This window comes from Lolium rigidum, chromosome 5, assembly GCF_022539505.1.
Source record: "Lolium rigidum isolate FL_2022 chromosome 5, APGP_CSIRO_Lrig_0.1, whole genome shotgun sequence".
Classification (NCBI taxonomy): Eukaryota; Viridiplantae; Streptophyta; class Magnoliopsida; order Poales; family Poaceae; genus Lolium; species Lolium rigidum.
Genome location: NC_061512.1, coordinates 165935844 through 165952456, shown reverse-complemented (window position 1 = coordinate 165952456; position 16613 = coordinate 165935844). Strand labels below are relative to the sequence as shown.

Genomic DNA, 16613 nt, shown 5'->3' with positions numbered 1-16613 from the left:
ACCGCCATTCGACCCCTCCACCTCTGAACACTTCCCAGCCACCTCACACCACTCTGCTACCATATCTAGCTCTTCGACCTCCAGATCTATTCTCCTCAACATTTCCCACTCCGTCGCACAAAATATGGCAGGCTAACTTCCATCAGCGTGTCGGGGACCTTCGTCTTCCTCACTATGCCAGGGAGGGCTCGTGTTCTTCGAATGCCTAGGAAGTGGCATTCCCGCCACGTGTGCCCATGGTGGCCGTTGCCTGGCAATCTGCAACTGCTGACCTCTAAGGATTATGACACGCCGGGGGTGTCACCAAAACTGAACGGTGGACGAGGATGTTGGCATATGCCCTCTCCTTCGCACACCTTATGACCGACATGGCAAACCGTGCAAAGTGGCATCATGAGGAGGAGCTGCACCGGGAGCTGTTAGAAGAAAGCCATCTCTAATCCCTCACGATAGGGTCTTGCGAGGTGGAGGTCCGCAAGGAGTACCTCTAGTAGTTCTTCATGTTTTACTACAACGACTGAACCAAGTGATTATTGCATTTTCCCTATAGATCTAGGTTTATAAAATCCTTGGGAAGGATGCTTTTGGGATAAAATCACTTGAAAAAAACTTGGAGACTTCCTTTAGTTATCTTTCACCAGACCAATGATTACCCTTTTTGTTTATGTATGGAAGGACGGACGGAGATAGGCCAAGGTTTCACCTGCAGTTGTGAAATAAACATATGGGATACAAAGATAAAATGAAAAACACATGTGTCGTATGCATAATATAGATTAAGAAGTATAGTGGACGATGCGTCCTAATATAACCATAGGCTTCTCATAGCAAACACTACGGATCGATTATTCAACTATAACCTCCATGTTGGCCATATGCCCAAGAGGCAATAATAAAGTGGTTATTATATATCTTTGTGTTTATGATAAATGTTTATATACCATGCTATAATTGTATTAACCGAAACATTGATACATGTGTGTTATGTAAACAATAAGGAGTCCCTAGTAAGCCTCTTGTATAACTAGCTTGTTGATTAATAGATGATCATAGTTTCATGATCATGAACATTGGATGTTATTAATAACAAGGTTATATCATTATGTGAATGATGTAATGGACACACCCAATTAAGCGTAGCATAAGATCACGTCATTAAGTTCATTTGCTATAAGCTTTCGATACATAGTTACCTAGTCCTTTCGACCATGAGATCATGTAAATCACTTATGCCGGAAGGGTACTTTGATTACATCAAACGCCACTGCGTAAATGGGTGGTTATAAAGGTGGGATTAGGTATTCGGAAAGTATGAGTTGAGGCATATGGATCAACAGTGGGATTTGTCCATCCCGATGACGGATAGATATACTCTGGGCCCTCTCGGTGGAATGTCGTCTAATTAGCTTGCAAGCATATGAATGGTTCATAAGAGACCACATACCATGGTACGAGTAAAGAGTACTTGTCAGGAGACGAGGTTGAACATGGTATAAAGATACCGATGACCAAACCTCGGACAAGTAAAATATCGCGTGACAAAGGGAATCGGTATCGTATGTAAATGGTTCATTCGATCACTAAGTCATCGTTGAATATGTGGGAGCCATTATGGATCTCCAGATCCCGCTATTGGTTATTGGTCGGAGAGAAGTCTCAACCATGTCTGCATAGTTCGCGAACCGTAGGGTGACACACTTAAGGTTTGATGTCGTTTAAGTAGATATGGAATATGGAATGGAGTTCAAAGTTTTGTTCGGAGTCTCGGATGGGATCCAGGACATCACGAGGAGTTTCGGAATGGTCCGGAGAATAAGATTCATATATAGGAAGTCATTTTATAAGTTTGAAAATGATCCGGTGCATTTATGGAAGGTTCTAGAAGGTTCTAGAAAAGTCCGGAAGAAATCACTATGGAAGGCGGAGTCCCGGAGGGACTCCACTAGCATGGCCGGCCAACCCTAAGGGGGAGGAGTCCCAGGTGGACTCCACCTAAGGTGGCCGGCCACCCCCCCTCCAAGGAAAGGTGGGAGTCCCACCTTGAGTAGGACTCCCATCTTGAGTAGGATTTGTCCTTATGGCAAGTTTTGGTGTTGGGGTCTTATTCGAAGACTTGGACTACAACTCTTGGGGGTTCCACCTATATAATGAGGAGCAAGGGGAGGGGCCCGGCTACACCAAGCCACCCTTGGCCGCACCCCCTTGAGGCCGGCGTCCCAAACCCTAGCCGCTCCCCAAACCCTAGCCGCTCCTCCTGCACATAATACTCCCGCAGCGCATAGGCGAAGCCCTGCCGGAGTTCTCCACCACCACGCCACCACGCCGTCGTGCTGCCGGGATTCCGAGGAGGATCTACTACTTCCGCTGCCCGCTGGAATAGGGAGGAGGACGTCGTCTTCATCAACACCGTACGTGTGACCGAGTACGGAGGTGCTGCCCGATTGTGGCACCGTCAAGATCTTCTACGCGCTTTTGAAAGCGGCAAGTGATCATCTTCTGCAACAACGAGATCTAATCTCGTAGGCTTTGGAAATCTTCAAGGGTTAGTCTCGTGATCTCCTCGTTGCTACCGTCTTCTAGATTAGATCTTGGCTTGTGTTTTCGTTCTTGCGGTAGGAAATTTTTTGTTTTCTATGCTACAAATCCCATCACTCCAAGCACTGCAAGGCATCATGATAATTAACATAAACCAACAAATGATTAAGATATGTGTCGTCACCTTGAATCCATGAATAGCAATCACAATACCGACCTACATACACACTCTCACCTAGCATAAGCATCGGGGTCATGCAACTACTACCTCTTTCACCTTAATACCTTGCAAATCTTTGCAGACTCGGGTACGAGTCAAGTCCTAGATTGTGACAAAAAGACTAAAGACAATAGATGAATCATGATTAACATAGTACACAATATCCCGTAGATAAAATATATTCACTTATTTTCTGAGGATATGCATCGGCCCTCAGCCCACGAGAACTATTCACAAATGGCTGGATCAACAAGTAAACATTGTATTGGAATTATTGAATAGACAAACAGTATATATTTTTACAGTGTCACCAGTCGTGATGGAATCAATAGTACGAACTATATGAGGGGGGAAATGGTGATGATGGATGGCGATGAAGTCGATGGTGGTGCCAAGAGAGATTCACTAGAGAAGGCGAGCTGACGTGGCAGACGACTCGTGTTTTTCTCTATGTTGCGACTCTCTGGTGACCTGGGGTCATTGACAATAAATACCCGGTTTTACAAGGCAAGTCCACCGACGAGCCGTACGGTCATTCCGTACGGGCGGGTATGGCCATACCGTAGGTCATTAAAGTGGGTGCTCATTGTCTCCAAAGCCTGGCTGACTTGGTGATATTCCCATCTTGCATTTATTCATTAATTAGCCTTGATTTCCTCTGCATAGATATAAATAACAAAGAGATTTGCAAAACTGTGCAATAATTAGTAATTAGTGGCTGGTCTAAAACATATTTTCATCATATCGGTGAATAATATCCAGTTTAAGTGACGGTAAAGACTCCCAGCTCCCAGATGGCCCCGGGGTGAAGTATCCCAGTGGCCATATTTATAAGTTTTATCTAGGTTCTGAAACAAGCTATGCTTAATGTATGAACTCATGTGCTGATCTATGTTTATGTATTAGCTTGTGTCTTGATGTATATGAATTCCTGTGGTTATTTGTGTTGAAAAGCAGCGCAGGCACTTCACAAAATGTTGCAATAGACATTTTGATGTATCTGCTAGAGACGTGATTTCACATTAGTGTTCGTTTTTTGGTTGTTCCTAAGTTTTCTATCCTAATATTCTACAAATATCGGAGAACCCTCAAAGTCCAAACAAAGTTCTAGAATCTATCACACCCTCCCATACCTACACATTCATGATCCCGATTTTCAAACCATCCAAAAAGTCGTATTAGTAGGTGTTAGAATTTTCTAAAAGAAACCATGCAAGAACATATTAGCTTGAAACATAATATTGCAAAATTTTAAAAATAATACAATCATATGTGACTTACACAAAAGAGAGGGAGAAAATGGAACTTTCATAGTGTATTTTTTTTGATAAAAGGAATATATTAATATATTTAGAAGTACTTTTAAAATTTACAGTTCGCTCGAGTACATGCGTTTAAAAACTTGCTTATCACTTCCCTTTCTTTCCCGTCTCCTTTTCCTGTTGTGGGCTTGTGGTGGTGACATGCGATCCTGGTAGATCCTTGCTCTACGTGCTCAAAGACACCTTCCATCCCCTCTGAAGGAGAAGCCACGTGGCACCTGCCCTTGCCGAGTGTCATAACTTATAACTTGACACTCGGCAAAGACCACCTTTGTCATCATTTTCTTGCCGAGTGTACTTTATGATTTTGCCGTGTGTTAGTTCTTAGCCAAGAGTTGGCACTCGCAAAGATTGCTTTTGTCGTGTGTTTCTTCTTTGGTACACGACACATCGCTTCTTTGCTGAGTACCCTGATTTTTGACACTTGCCAAACAGGGGAAACAGCAAGCAAAGATGCGTTTTCAGTACTGGGTGTTGGAACTTGCTAGAGATGAGGATGGGTGTCGGAGATGCCGGGGCATTTGCCTAACAAAAACACTGCTGATTCATACTGTTTTGCCGGGCGGGCATTCTATATCAGGAGTATTATGCTATCATACTGTAGCATCTTTTCGCATAAAACAATGTCTCATTCTTCGACTGTTGGGAATATAACTGTTTTTTTGGGAACAATCATTACTGGAATAGCCGTTGCATAGCTACATAGCTGATTGCAGTCCTGAACTCTTGATGTAGAATGTTAACTAAGACTCCATTGATCCATTGGATAAGGATACATTGCATGATTAGGCGAGACCACAGAAAGTTGGAGTGGGATGGAATCTGATCCTTCGCCAAAGTGACCGACCCCTTACATTCGGTCAAGTCAATGTAAATCCAAAACACGCTGATCGTACACACTATACTAATGCTTAACATCGAGGGTGGGCTACTCGCTGCTGTCTACTAAGCCAGATGACCATCTACCTAGTTCCCTATATAATCCCAGCTGTGAACCTGTAGTCAGGTACAGAAATCTGCAAGATAGGTGGATAGAGACACAGAGACAGTGGTCGAGTATGTCTGCATGCCCATATTTTAGCTTCTCCTGCGACAACAACCACTGGAACTGCTGCGGCGAGGCCAAAGACCCTGACCAGCACGGTGATGATAATTTTTCAAAGAAGCAGCCGGCGCCACAACATCCACCGCCGCCGATGCAGCCACCACCGCACGTGGTAGCGGCGCCGCCGCCTACTACACAGGCGTCAGCTTATGCACCACCGTCGGATTTGGTGCCTCCTCATGAGCTGTCGCCGGCGCCTAAGACGCCCATGAAGACTCCTCATGCGCCGGTGCCACCATGTTGTAACAAGACGCCAACTCCTGCCGCCGTGCCATCCAAGAAATTTGAGCCGCCGGCATGGCCTGCCCGCAGCGACGCCAACGGCGGGGTGCCGGACATGTCGGCGATGCGTCCTCCTGTGCCACACAGGATCTACGAGGCCCCGGCGCCGGGCGTGGCGCCACCACAGCTAGCGACATCAACACCTACTCGTGCTTGTGCGTCACACTATCCACTGGCGCATCACCCTCAGCACGACGATACCGATTCCCGTGTGGAATCTCATTCGCAAGCACATCTGCAGGAATACTACTATTAGGTTCGGGAACATGTCTCACCTGCCAGAATATTATCCGCACCAGTTGGATTGGTGCGAACTAAATGTCTAGCGCAGGCATAAGAGAGATTGGATAGTGTACGCTTTGTGATTCGTGGGTATGTGTATCATCAAGTTTTACTTAGATTTGTATGAACGGCGGTGAACGCAAGAAAACTTAGTGATACTGAATGATCTGGTGCAAATCCGATTTCTAACAATAGGGCTTGAGCTGCATCATCTCTTTTCTTCAGCTAGGACACTCAAATAAAGCGAAAGAACACACTTAGACTAGTCACAATGGGGGTACCATATATAGGTAGTATCATAATGCATGACCATAATTTATGATGAGAGAGGGCATAGTGGTATCATAGGTAGATATCGTATCATAGCACGTATAACTAGAAAAAAATTTGTCAAATTGATCTTGTACACACTTTTGCATTGAAATACAAGAAAAATATGATACTACTACATGATACCATGCATTGTAGAGCTATCATCATACAATAGTATCATATGCACGATACTGCTACATCCTCCGATCCGGAAAAAGAGTCGGACAATACATTTTGCAAAAAAAGCCCTCAAGGTCGTGTTGTCTCAACCCGAGCTCCACCCCACCCTCATGGCCTAATCCGCCCCTGACCCGCACCCCTGCTCGTTGCGCGCATGCTCGCGCTCTCTCTGCTCCGCTTTCTCTCTCCCCTCCTCCGCCATGCTCACCTCACCTTGCCGCCGACTTCCCTCGTGTCGCCGCCAGAACCACCTCTCCGGCACAAGCTCCTCCCCCTCCACCGATTCCATGGTACAAGACTCCCAAAACATCGCCATCACGACAAACCCTAGATAACCAAGATACCGGCAAGCGGCGGCGCGTGGTTCCCTCGTGCTCTGGCCGATACTCCTCCATCCCCATCTCTGGCTGGCCATCCTCCGGCGCCCCATCTCCAAGGACGGCCTCTGGTACTACCGATGACTGCAGATTGAGACGCAAAAGCAGAGGCGCAAAGTCAGTAGCAGTGGAGACTTTATTTTTCTAATTTTAAAAGGGCTTATTTGTAAAACGTATTTGTACTACCGGGTCGACACCTTTTCGGACCGGAGGAAGTATGTGATACTATGCATTGTGACTAGTCTTATTCACACACGGCAACATCGAGACCTTCGGATTTTACTAGTTTGGGCAAGAGCCAGAAGTCATTTCTTGCATTGTCGCATCATTCCTTCCTACACGGTAAGAGAGAATTGTTTCACTTTCATTCATCCACTCAATCTTGTTTGCACAATACCGTGTTTTCATGTGGTACATCAAATACTCTTTAAGTAGATTCTCGTGGTTTCTGGCGTTTCATTGACACAGATTTAATAATAAAAGTAGTTCAATGGACATGTGCAAGGATAAACTTGCCTTATGACTGCATGATCAGGCAGCCTAAATCTTCTAGACATGATACAACTCCAAAGTATGAAAAAACATCATCATCTTGCAAGGAGAATGTTTGACGAATTGCAATATGCTATGCACTTCGTAAACCCCCGAAGTAATCCAAATGCTATTATGCATAAGGTATGCTATGCCATAGATCAGCTTAGGGCAGGACGTTCCATCAACATGATCCCCTTGTTCAGCCCAACCGACCGGCGGCGCAATCAAAAGCCCCATAGGTTTTACCGGCGCGTTCAAGCGCTAGTATTGATAGTTGTCCTTCCACACGATATACCCTTTCGTGTGGTCTGGCACCCAGGGGCAGTCTCCGTGCCCACACCAGTTTTTGCTCCCTTGTAGCTCGCCGCAGGTGTCATAGCATTCTTCCCACCCGAGGTTTCGGTCGTGGATCAAGGTGCGTGATTGCTTCCCTCGGTGCTCTAGGGTTTTTGTGCGATCGACACTCTCGTGGTTTTGGACGCCTAAGGTTTCGCCCACCGATGGGTTTATGGGCCTCCTTACCGCCTTTCCTCCGCCATATATTGATTGAACTATGTTGTTTCCTTCCTTTCCACCTCTTCCGGATCGTGATGACTTCAGATTCGCCAACTTGCGGTGATCTGACGGACTCTCATAGGGAGGCGGCGCAGGTGGAATGTCATCGTCCATGTCGTGAGACCTAACCCTAGAAAGTCGACAAGGTGACTAAAACTTCAAGATCGTTCATGTCTAACGAAGAACTCATCCAACACACGCACGGACAGGATATGAAAGACCCCAAAATTATGTAGCTTTAATATTACTAAAAGATATAATCCTGTTGCGATCGGAGGCAGGTGAAGGCACTCCCGCGCGCGTGGTTTTGGACTGTACGATCTAAGGTTGAAACGATCCATGCCGTCCGTTTCATCAGAGATCTTTCACGCTAGGCTGTCTTTTTACTGTCACTGTAACTGTATCCGGCCTAATATAGGTCCATACGTCAGTCTCATCCCACCGAGACAATTTGGTTAAAAAAATATAGCGCTTCCTCCTGAATCGCGTTCACCTTCACCCCGCCTCAGTTCTCCCCTTCGACCGCCCCTCCCCACCTCTGAAACCTAGGTCGCGGCGGCCGCCTTCCATGCCTGCCCTTGAAAGAAGTTTATATAACCCCCATAACTATCAGGTTTGGGACAGAGAACCCCCTAAGTTTAAACTGGGTCAGTTAACCCCCTAACTATGTGATACCAGGCAATTGACCCCCTCAGCACAGTAAGAGCTGTTTCCCTGGGCGGTATTCGATGACGTGGACAGTGGTTTGAGCCTTGCATGCGTTCTCCCATATTTTGTTTCCACTCTCTGGAATTTGGCCGCAGAGCTGTCAAAGAAAAGAAAAATTGAACGCAGAGATGTCCCTCACATCTGCTCCCATGCTCCTCTGCGCGGACAGCCGCTGGCACGGGCCACCGGCGCCGCTCGAGATGCCGAGCGTTCCTGATGTCTACGGGAGCTTCTATTCTTGTAGACAGTGTTGGGCCTCCAAGAGCAGAGGTTTGTAGAACAGCAGCAAGTTTCCCTTAAGTGGATACCCAAGGTTTATCGAACTCAGGGAGGAAGAGGTCAAAGATATCCCTCTCATGCAACCCTGCAACCACAAAGCAAGAAGTCTCTTGTGTCCCCAACACACCTAATAGGTGCACTAGTTCGGCGAAGAGATAGTGAAATACAGGTGGTATGAATAAGCAGTAGCAACGGCAACGACACCAGAAAAGTGCTTTGCCCGGGACGAGTAAACAAGCGGTAGTAATGTAGCAAGTAGTAACGCGATAAAACGAGTAAACAAGCAGCGATAGCGATATTTAGGAACAAGGCCTAGGGATTACACTTTCACTAGTGGACACTCTCAACATTGATCACATAACGAGAATAGATAAATGCATACTCTACACTTTTGTTGGATGATGAACACATTGCGTAGGATTACACGAACCCTCAATGCCGGAGTTAACAAGCTCCACAATAATGCTCATGTTTTAGTAACCTTTAGTGTAAGATAGATCAACGAGACTAAACCAAGTACTAGCATAGCATGCACACTTGTCACCTTCATGCATATGTAGGAGGAATAGATCACATCAATATTATCATAGCAATAGTTAACTTCGCAATCTACAAGAGATCATGATCATAGCATAAACCAAGTACTAACACGGTGCACGCACTCGTCACCTTTGCACACATGCAGGAGGAATAAACTACTTTAATAACAAATCACTAGAGTAGCACATAGATAAATTGTGATACAACATGCTGCAATCATAAAGAGATATAAATAAGCACCTCACTATGCCATTCAATGAGTAAGTATTCTATGAAATATGGCCTAAGAGACCCACACGGTGCACACACTGTCACCTTTACACACGTGGGACTAGGAGTCTCCGGAGATCACATAAGTAAAACTCACTTGACTAGCATAATGACATCTAGATTACAAGCATCATCATATGAATCTCAATCATGTAGGGCAGCTCATGAGATTATTGTATTGAAACACATAGGAGAGAGATGAACCACATAGCTACCGGTACAGCCCCGAGCCTCGATGGAGAACTACTCCCTCCTCATGGGAGCAGCAGCGGTGATGAAGATGGCGGTGGAGATGGCAGCGGTGTCGATGGAGAAGCCTTCCGGGGGCACTTCCCCGCTCCGGCAGGGTGCCGGAACGAGATCCTGTCCCCCGGATCTTGGCTTCGCGATGGCGGCGGCTCCGGAAGGTTTTCGTGGGTTTCGTCAATTGGTATCGGGTTTTCTGATCCAGGGGCTTTTTATAGGCGGAGAGGCGGCGCGAGAAGGTCGAAGGGGGCCCACACCCTAGGGGGCGCGCCCCTTGGCCGCACCGGGGTAGGGTTTGGTGGCCCTGCCTCCCTTCTCCGGCGGTTCTCGTGTGTTCGGATGCTTCCGGGTAAAATAGGAACCTGGGCGTTGATTTCGTCCGATTCCGAGAATATTTCGTTACTAGGATTTCGAAACCAAAAACAGCGAGAAAACGAGACCGGCACTTCGGCATCTTGTTAATAGGTTAGTTCCGTGAAAATGCACGAATATGACATAAAGTGTGCATAAAACATGTAGATAACATCAATAATGTGGCATGGAACACAAGAAATTATCGATACGTTGGAGACGTATCAGCATCCCCAAGCTTAGTTCCGCTCGTCCCGAGCAGGTAAAACGATAACAAAGATAATTTCCGGAGTGACATGCCATCATAAACTTGATCATACTATTTGTAAAGCATATGTAGAGAATGCAGCGATCAAAACAATGTGTATGACATGAGTAAACAAGTGAATCATAAAGCAAAGACTTTTCATGAATAGCACTTCAAGACAAGCATCAATAAGTCTTGCATAAGAGTTAACTCATAAAGCAATAATTCAAAGTAAAGGTATTGAAACAACACAAAAGAAGATTAAGTTTCAGCGGTTGCTTTCAACTTGTAACATGTATATCTCATGGATAATTGTCAATGCAAAGCAATATAACAAATGCAATATGCAAATATGTAAGAATCAATGCACAGTTCACACAAGTGTTTGCTTCTTGAGGTGGAGAGAAATAGGTGAACCGACTCAACATTGAAAGTAAAAGAATGGTCCTCATAGAGGAAAAGCATCGATTGCTATATTTGTGCTAGAGCTTTGATTTTGAAAACATGAAACAATTTTGTCAACGGTAGTAATAAAGCATATGCATCATGTAAATTATATCTTATAAGTTGCAAGCCTCATGCATAGTGTACCAATAGTGCTCGCACCTTGTCCTAATTAGCTTGGACTACCTGGATTATCACCGCAATACATATGCTTTAACCAAGTTTCACAAAGGGGTACCTCTATGCCGCCTGTACAAAGGTCTAAGGAGAAAGCTCGCATTTGGATTTCTCGCTTTTGATTATTCTCAACTTGGACATCCATACCGGGACAACATAGACAACAGATAATGGACTCCTCTTTTAATGCTTTAAGCATTTGACAACAATTAATTCTTTTCTCATTAGAGATTTGAGGATAATTGTCCAAAACTGAAACTTCCACCATGAATCATGGTTTTAGTTAGCGGCCCAATGTTCTTCTCTCACAATATGCATGCTCAAACCATTCAACTCAGTGTAGATCGCCCTTACTTCAGACAAGACGAACATGCATAGCAACTCACATGAAATTCAACAATGAGTTGATGGCGTTCCCCAAGTAAACATGGTTATCGCACAACAAGCAACTTAATAAGAGATAAAGTGCATAATTACATATTCAATACCACAATAGTTTTTAAGCTATTTGTCCCATGATCTATATATTGCAAAGGTGAATGATGGAATTTTAAACGTAGCACTCAAGCAATTTACTTTGGAATGGCGGGAAAATACCATGTAGTATAGGTAGGTATGGTGGACACAAATGGCATAGTGGTTGGCTCAAGTATTTTGGATGCATGAGAAGTATTCCCTCTCGATACAAGGTTTAGGCTAGCAAGGCTTATTTGAAACAAACACAAGGATGAACCGGTGCAGCAAAACTCACATAAAAGACATATTGAAAGCATTATAAGACTCTACACCGTCTTCCTTGTTGTTCAAACTCAAAACTAGAAATTATCTAGACCTTAGAGAAACCAATTATGCAAACCAAATTTTAGCATGCTCTATGTATTCTTCACTAATAGGTGCAAAGTATATGATGCAAGAGCTTAAACATGAGCACAACAATTGCCAAGTATCACATTACCCAAGACATTATAGCAAATTACTACATGTATCATTTTCCAATTCCAACCATATAACAATTTAACGAAGAGGAAACTTCGCCATGAATATTATGAGCTAAGAACAAATGTGTTCATATGAACCAGCGGAGCGTGTCTCTCTCCCACACAAGCATTTATTCAAACAAAAACAAAAACAAAAACAAAAACTAAAGCACACAGACGCTCCAAGTAAAGTACATAAGATGTGACCGAATAAAAATATAGTTTCAAGAGAAGAAACCTGATAATTTGTCGATGAAGAAGGGGATGCCTTGGGCATCCCCAAGCTTAGACGCTTGGGTCTTCTTGATATATGCAGGGATGAACCACCGGGGCATCCCCAAGCTTAGACTTTTCACTCTTCTTGATCGTAGTATATCATCCTCCTCTCTTGACCCTTGAAAACTTCCTCCACACCAAACTCGAAACAACTCATTAGAGGGTTAGTGGACAATAAAAATTAACATGTTCAGAGGTGACACAATCATTCTTAACACTTCTGGACATTGCATAAAGCTACTGGACATTAATGGATCAAAGAAATTCATCCAACATAGCAAAAGAGGCAATGCGAAATAAAAGGCAGAATCTGTCAAAACAGAACAGTCCGTAAAGATGGATTTTATTAGGCCACCAGACTTGCTCAAACGAAAATGCTCAAATTGAATGAAAGTTGCGTACATATCTGAGGATCACTCACGTAAATTGGCATAATTTTCTGAGTTACCTACATAGAATTAGACCCAGATTCGTGACAGCAAAGAAATCTGTTTCTGCGCAGTAATCCAAATCTAGTACTTACTTTACTATCAAAGACTTTACTTGGCACAACAAAACACAAAACTAAGATAAGGAGAGGTTGCTACAGTAGTAAACAACTTCCAAGACACAAATATAAAACAAAGTACTGTAGCAAAATAACACATGGGTTATCTCCCAAGAAGTTCTTTCTTTTTAGCCATTAAGATGGGCTCAGCAGCTTTAATGATGCACTCGCAAGAAATAGTATTTGAAGCAAAAGAGAGCATCAAGAGGCAAATTTGAAACAAATTTAAGTCTAACATGCTTCCTATGCAAGGGAATCTTGTAAATAAACAAGTTCATGAAGAGCAAAGTAACAAGCATAGGAAGATAAAACAAGTGTAGCTTGAAAAATTTCAGCACATAGAGAGGCATTTTAGTAACATGAAAATTTCTACAACCATATTTTCCTCTCTCATAATAACTTTCAGTAGCATCATGAGCAAACTCAACAATATAACTATCACATAAAGCATTCTTATCATGAGTCTCATGCATAAAATTATTACTCTCCACATAAGCATAGTCAATTTTATTAGTTGTAGTGGGAGCAAATTCAACAAAGTAGCTATCATTATTATTCTCATCAAGTGTAGGAGGCATATTATAATGACAACAAAATTTACTCTCCATAGTAGGTGGCACCAAAAGACCACTATTATTATCATCACAAATAGGAGGCAAAGTATCATCAAAGAAAATTTTCTCCTCAATGCTTGGGGGACTAAAAATATCATGAAAACCAGCTTCCCCAAGCTTAGAACTTTCTATATCATTATCAACAATGGTGTTCAAAGCGTTCATACTAATATTACTACCAAGCATGCAAATAAGATTTCATAGGTTTTTTAATTTTCGCATCAAACAATCCATGTTTTAAATCAGGAAATAGAATAAGAAGCTCACTCTTGTACATTATGCCAAACTAGTGTAAACAAGAAACAACAAGATGCAATTGCAGGATCTAAAGGAAATAGCTTCGAGCACACACACGACGGCGCCGGAAAAATACTTTACCCGGGACCGTAGTATGAGTGCCTTTTACCTTTCCTCCCCGGCAACGGCGCCGGAAAAGTGCTTGATGTCTACGGGAGCTTCTATTCTTGTAGACAGTGTTGGGCCTCCAAGAGCAGAGGTTTGTAGAACAGCAGCAAGTTTCCCTTAAGTGGATACCCAAGGTTTATCGAACTCGGGGAGGAAGAGGTCAAAGATATCCCTCTCATGCAACCCCGCAACCACAAAGCAAGAAGTCTCTTGTGTCCCCAACACACCTAATAGGTGCACTAGTTCGGCGAAGAGATAGTGAAATACAGGTGGTATGAATAAGCAGTAGCAACGGCAACGACACCGGTAAAAGTGCTTTGCCCGGGACGAGTAAACAAGCAGTAGTAATGTAGCGAGTAGTAACGCATAAGAAACAAGTAAACAAGCAGCGATAGCGATATTTAGGAACAAGGCCTAGGGATTACACTTTCACTAGTGGACACTCTCAACATTGATCACATAACAGAATAGATAAATGCATACTCTACACTTTTGTTGGATGATGAACACATTGCGTAGGATTACACGAACCCTCAATGCCGGAGTTAACAAGCTCCACAATAATGCTCATGTTTTAGTAACCTTTAGTGTAAGATAGATCAACAGACTAAACCAAGTACTAGCATAGCATGCACACTCGTCACCTTCATGCATATGTAGGAGGAATAGATCACATCAATATTATCATAGCAATAGTTAACTTCGCAATCTACAAGAGATCATGATCATAGCATAAACCAAGTACTAACACGGTGCACGCATCGTCACCTTTGCACACATGCAGGGAGGAATAAACTACTTTAATAACAAATCACTAGAGTAGCACATAGATAAATTGTGATACAACATGCTGCAATCATAAAGAGATATAAATAAGCACCTCACTATGCCATTCAATGAGTAAGTATTCTGTGAAATATGGCCTAAGAGACCCACACGGTGCACACACTGTCACCTTTACACACGTGGGACTAGGAGTCTCCGGAGATCACATAAGTAAAACTCACTTGACTAGCATAATGACATCTAGATTACAAGCATCATCATATGAATCTCAATCATGTAGGGCAGCTCATGAGATTATTGTATTGAAACACATAGGAGAGAGATGAACCACATAGCTACCGGTACAGCCCCGAGCCTCGATGGAGAACTACTCCCTCCTCATGGGAGCAGCAGCGGTGATGAAGATGGCGGTGGAGATGGCAGCGGTGTCGATGGAGAAGCCTTCCGGGGCACTTCCCCGCTCCGGCAGGGTGCCGGAACGGAGATCCTGTCCCCCAGATCTTGGCTTCGCGATGGCGGCGGCTCTGGAAGGTTTTCGTGGGTTTCGTCAATTGGTATCGGGTTTTCTGATCCAGGGGCTTTTTATAGGCGGAGAGGCGGCGCAGGAAGGTCGAAGGGGGCCCACACCCTAGGGGGCGCGCCCCTTGGCCGCGCCGGGTAGGGTTTGGTGGCCCCGCCTCCCTTCTCCGCGGTTCTCGTGTGTTCCGGATGCTTCCGGGTAAAATAGGAACCCGGGCGTTGATTTCGTCCGATTCCGAGAATATTTCGTTACTAGGATTTCGAAACCAAAAACAGCGTAAAACAGAACCGGCACTTCGGCATCTTGTTAATAGGTTAGTTCCGGAAAATGCACGAATATGACATAAAGTGTGCATAAAACATGTAGATAACATCAATAATGTGGCATGGAACACAAGAAATTATCGATACGTTGGAGACGTATCAGTTCCCTCCTCGTCGGTAGAGAAGACGTGGTCGATGGGGAGCAGCTCCCCGGAGCACACGCGTTGGCGCTCTGTCACGGCCGCAGTGTCCAGAGGTCCAGCTCGAAGAAGTCGGCGACGCATGCGTCGGGGTCGCCAGCTTGCTGGCGGAGGCCTGCCTCGAGCCTCACGAGCACAGCGGCGGCGAGCACAGCGTCCCCCGCGCCCGCCCCGTAGCATTCGATGGCCAGCACACAGACACGCCCGTCGTTGGCTCCGGGGCCGGCGGCATGCTCGCGGCCATGCTGTTCCTCAAGGGAGCCGACGGGCGGCCCGTACTACACGACCGAGGAGGCGCTCGCCGTCGTGGCTAGGAGCGTCGGGAAGGACTTGGGTGGCCGGCGCCGCGGGTTAGCCAAGCTATTCTGCGGCGGGGCGCGGGGCACTTCGACGTCATTCCGGCGGGCGTTCGACACTTCGGCGTCGCCACGCTCGGCAGGGACACCGTGGCCATGCTGTTCCTCAAGGGCGCCGACGCCGTTGAGAGCGACAACTTCAACTTCCGCCTCAGCGTCGTCTGCGCGGCCACCTGCGCCGCCGCCGGCAGGTCCGTGGACGGGCGCACGGCCATCGCGGCCGCGTCGGGGGCCGTTGCCGCCATAGGCAACCTGGCCTCCGCGGCAATCACGAACGTCCTGCACAACAAGCAGGAGTTCCCGCTCCCCGCCGGACGACATCCTCGTTCTGTCCAGCGGCACCGGCGGTTCGTCCACCTCCTCCCGCGCCCACGGGTGGAACACGCCGATGCCCTCGTGCTCTCCGTCGCGAGACGATCTGGCGCGCGACGCCGGAGGTGACGAGGTGGTCGCCATCCTCCACCGAAAGCTCGAGCTGCGCCCCCATGACCTCTCTTGTCCGCCTCCCCTGGACTAGAAGGCGCCTCGCCCACAACCGCCGGTTGCAGCGGGGCGGCGGGAGGAGGCTGTCGAACCTCGAGCTCGCCCGCGTAGCGAGGAGCTGGCCGTCGCTTTAGCGAGGAGCTCGCGCGCCGAGTCTCGCGGACGGTGGTTGTGTAATTGTGTTCCCAATAAAATTCCACTCAAAACTTTGACCCGAAAA

General features: G+C 45.7%; 1 protein-coding gene across 1 annotated transcript; it reads left to right on the top strand.

Moving 5' to 3' along the window:
* The first annotated feature begins 5023 nt into the window (after positions 1-5023).
* LOC124657772 (protein TRACHEARY ELEMENT DIFFERENTIATION-RELATED 7A-like) lies at positions 5024-5954 on the top strand. The gene has a single exon (XM_047196283.1). It carries the CDS (start codon positions 5136-5138, stop codon positions 5718-5720), a length of 585 nt encoding a protein of 194 aa, XP_047052239.1. The 5' UTR covers positions 5024-5135; the 3' UTR covers positions 5721-5954.
* The last annotated feature ends 10659 nt before the right edge of the window (positions 5955-16613 follow it).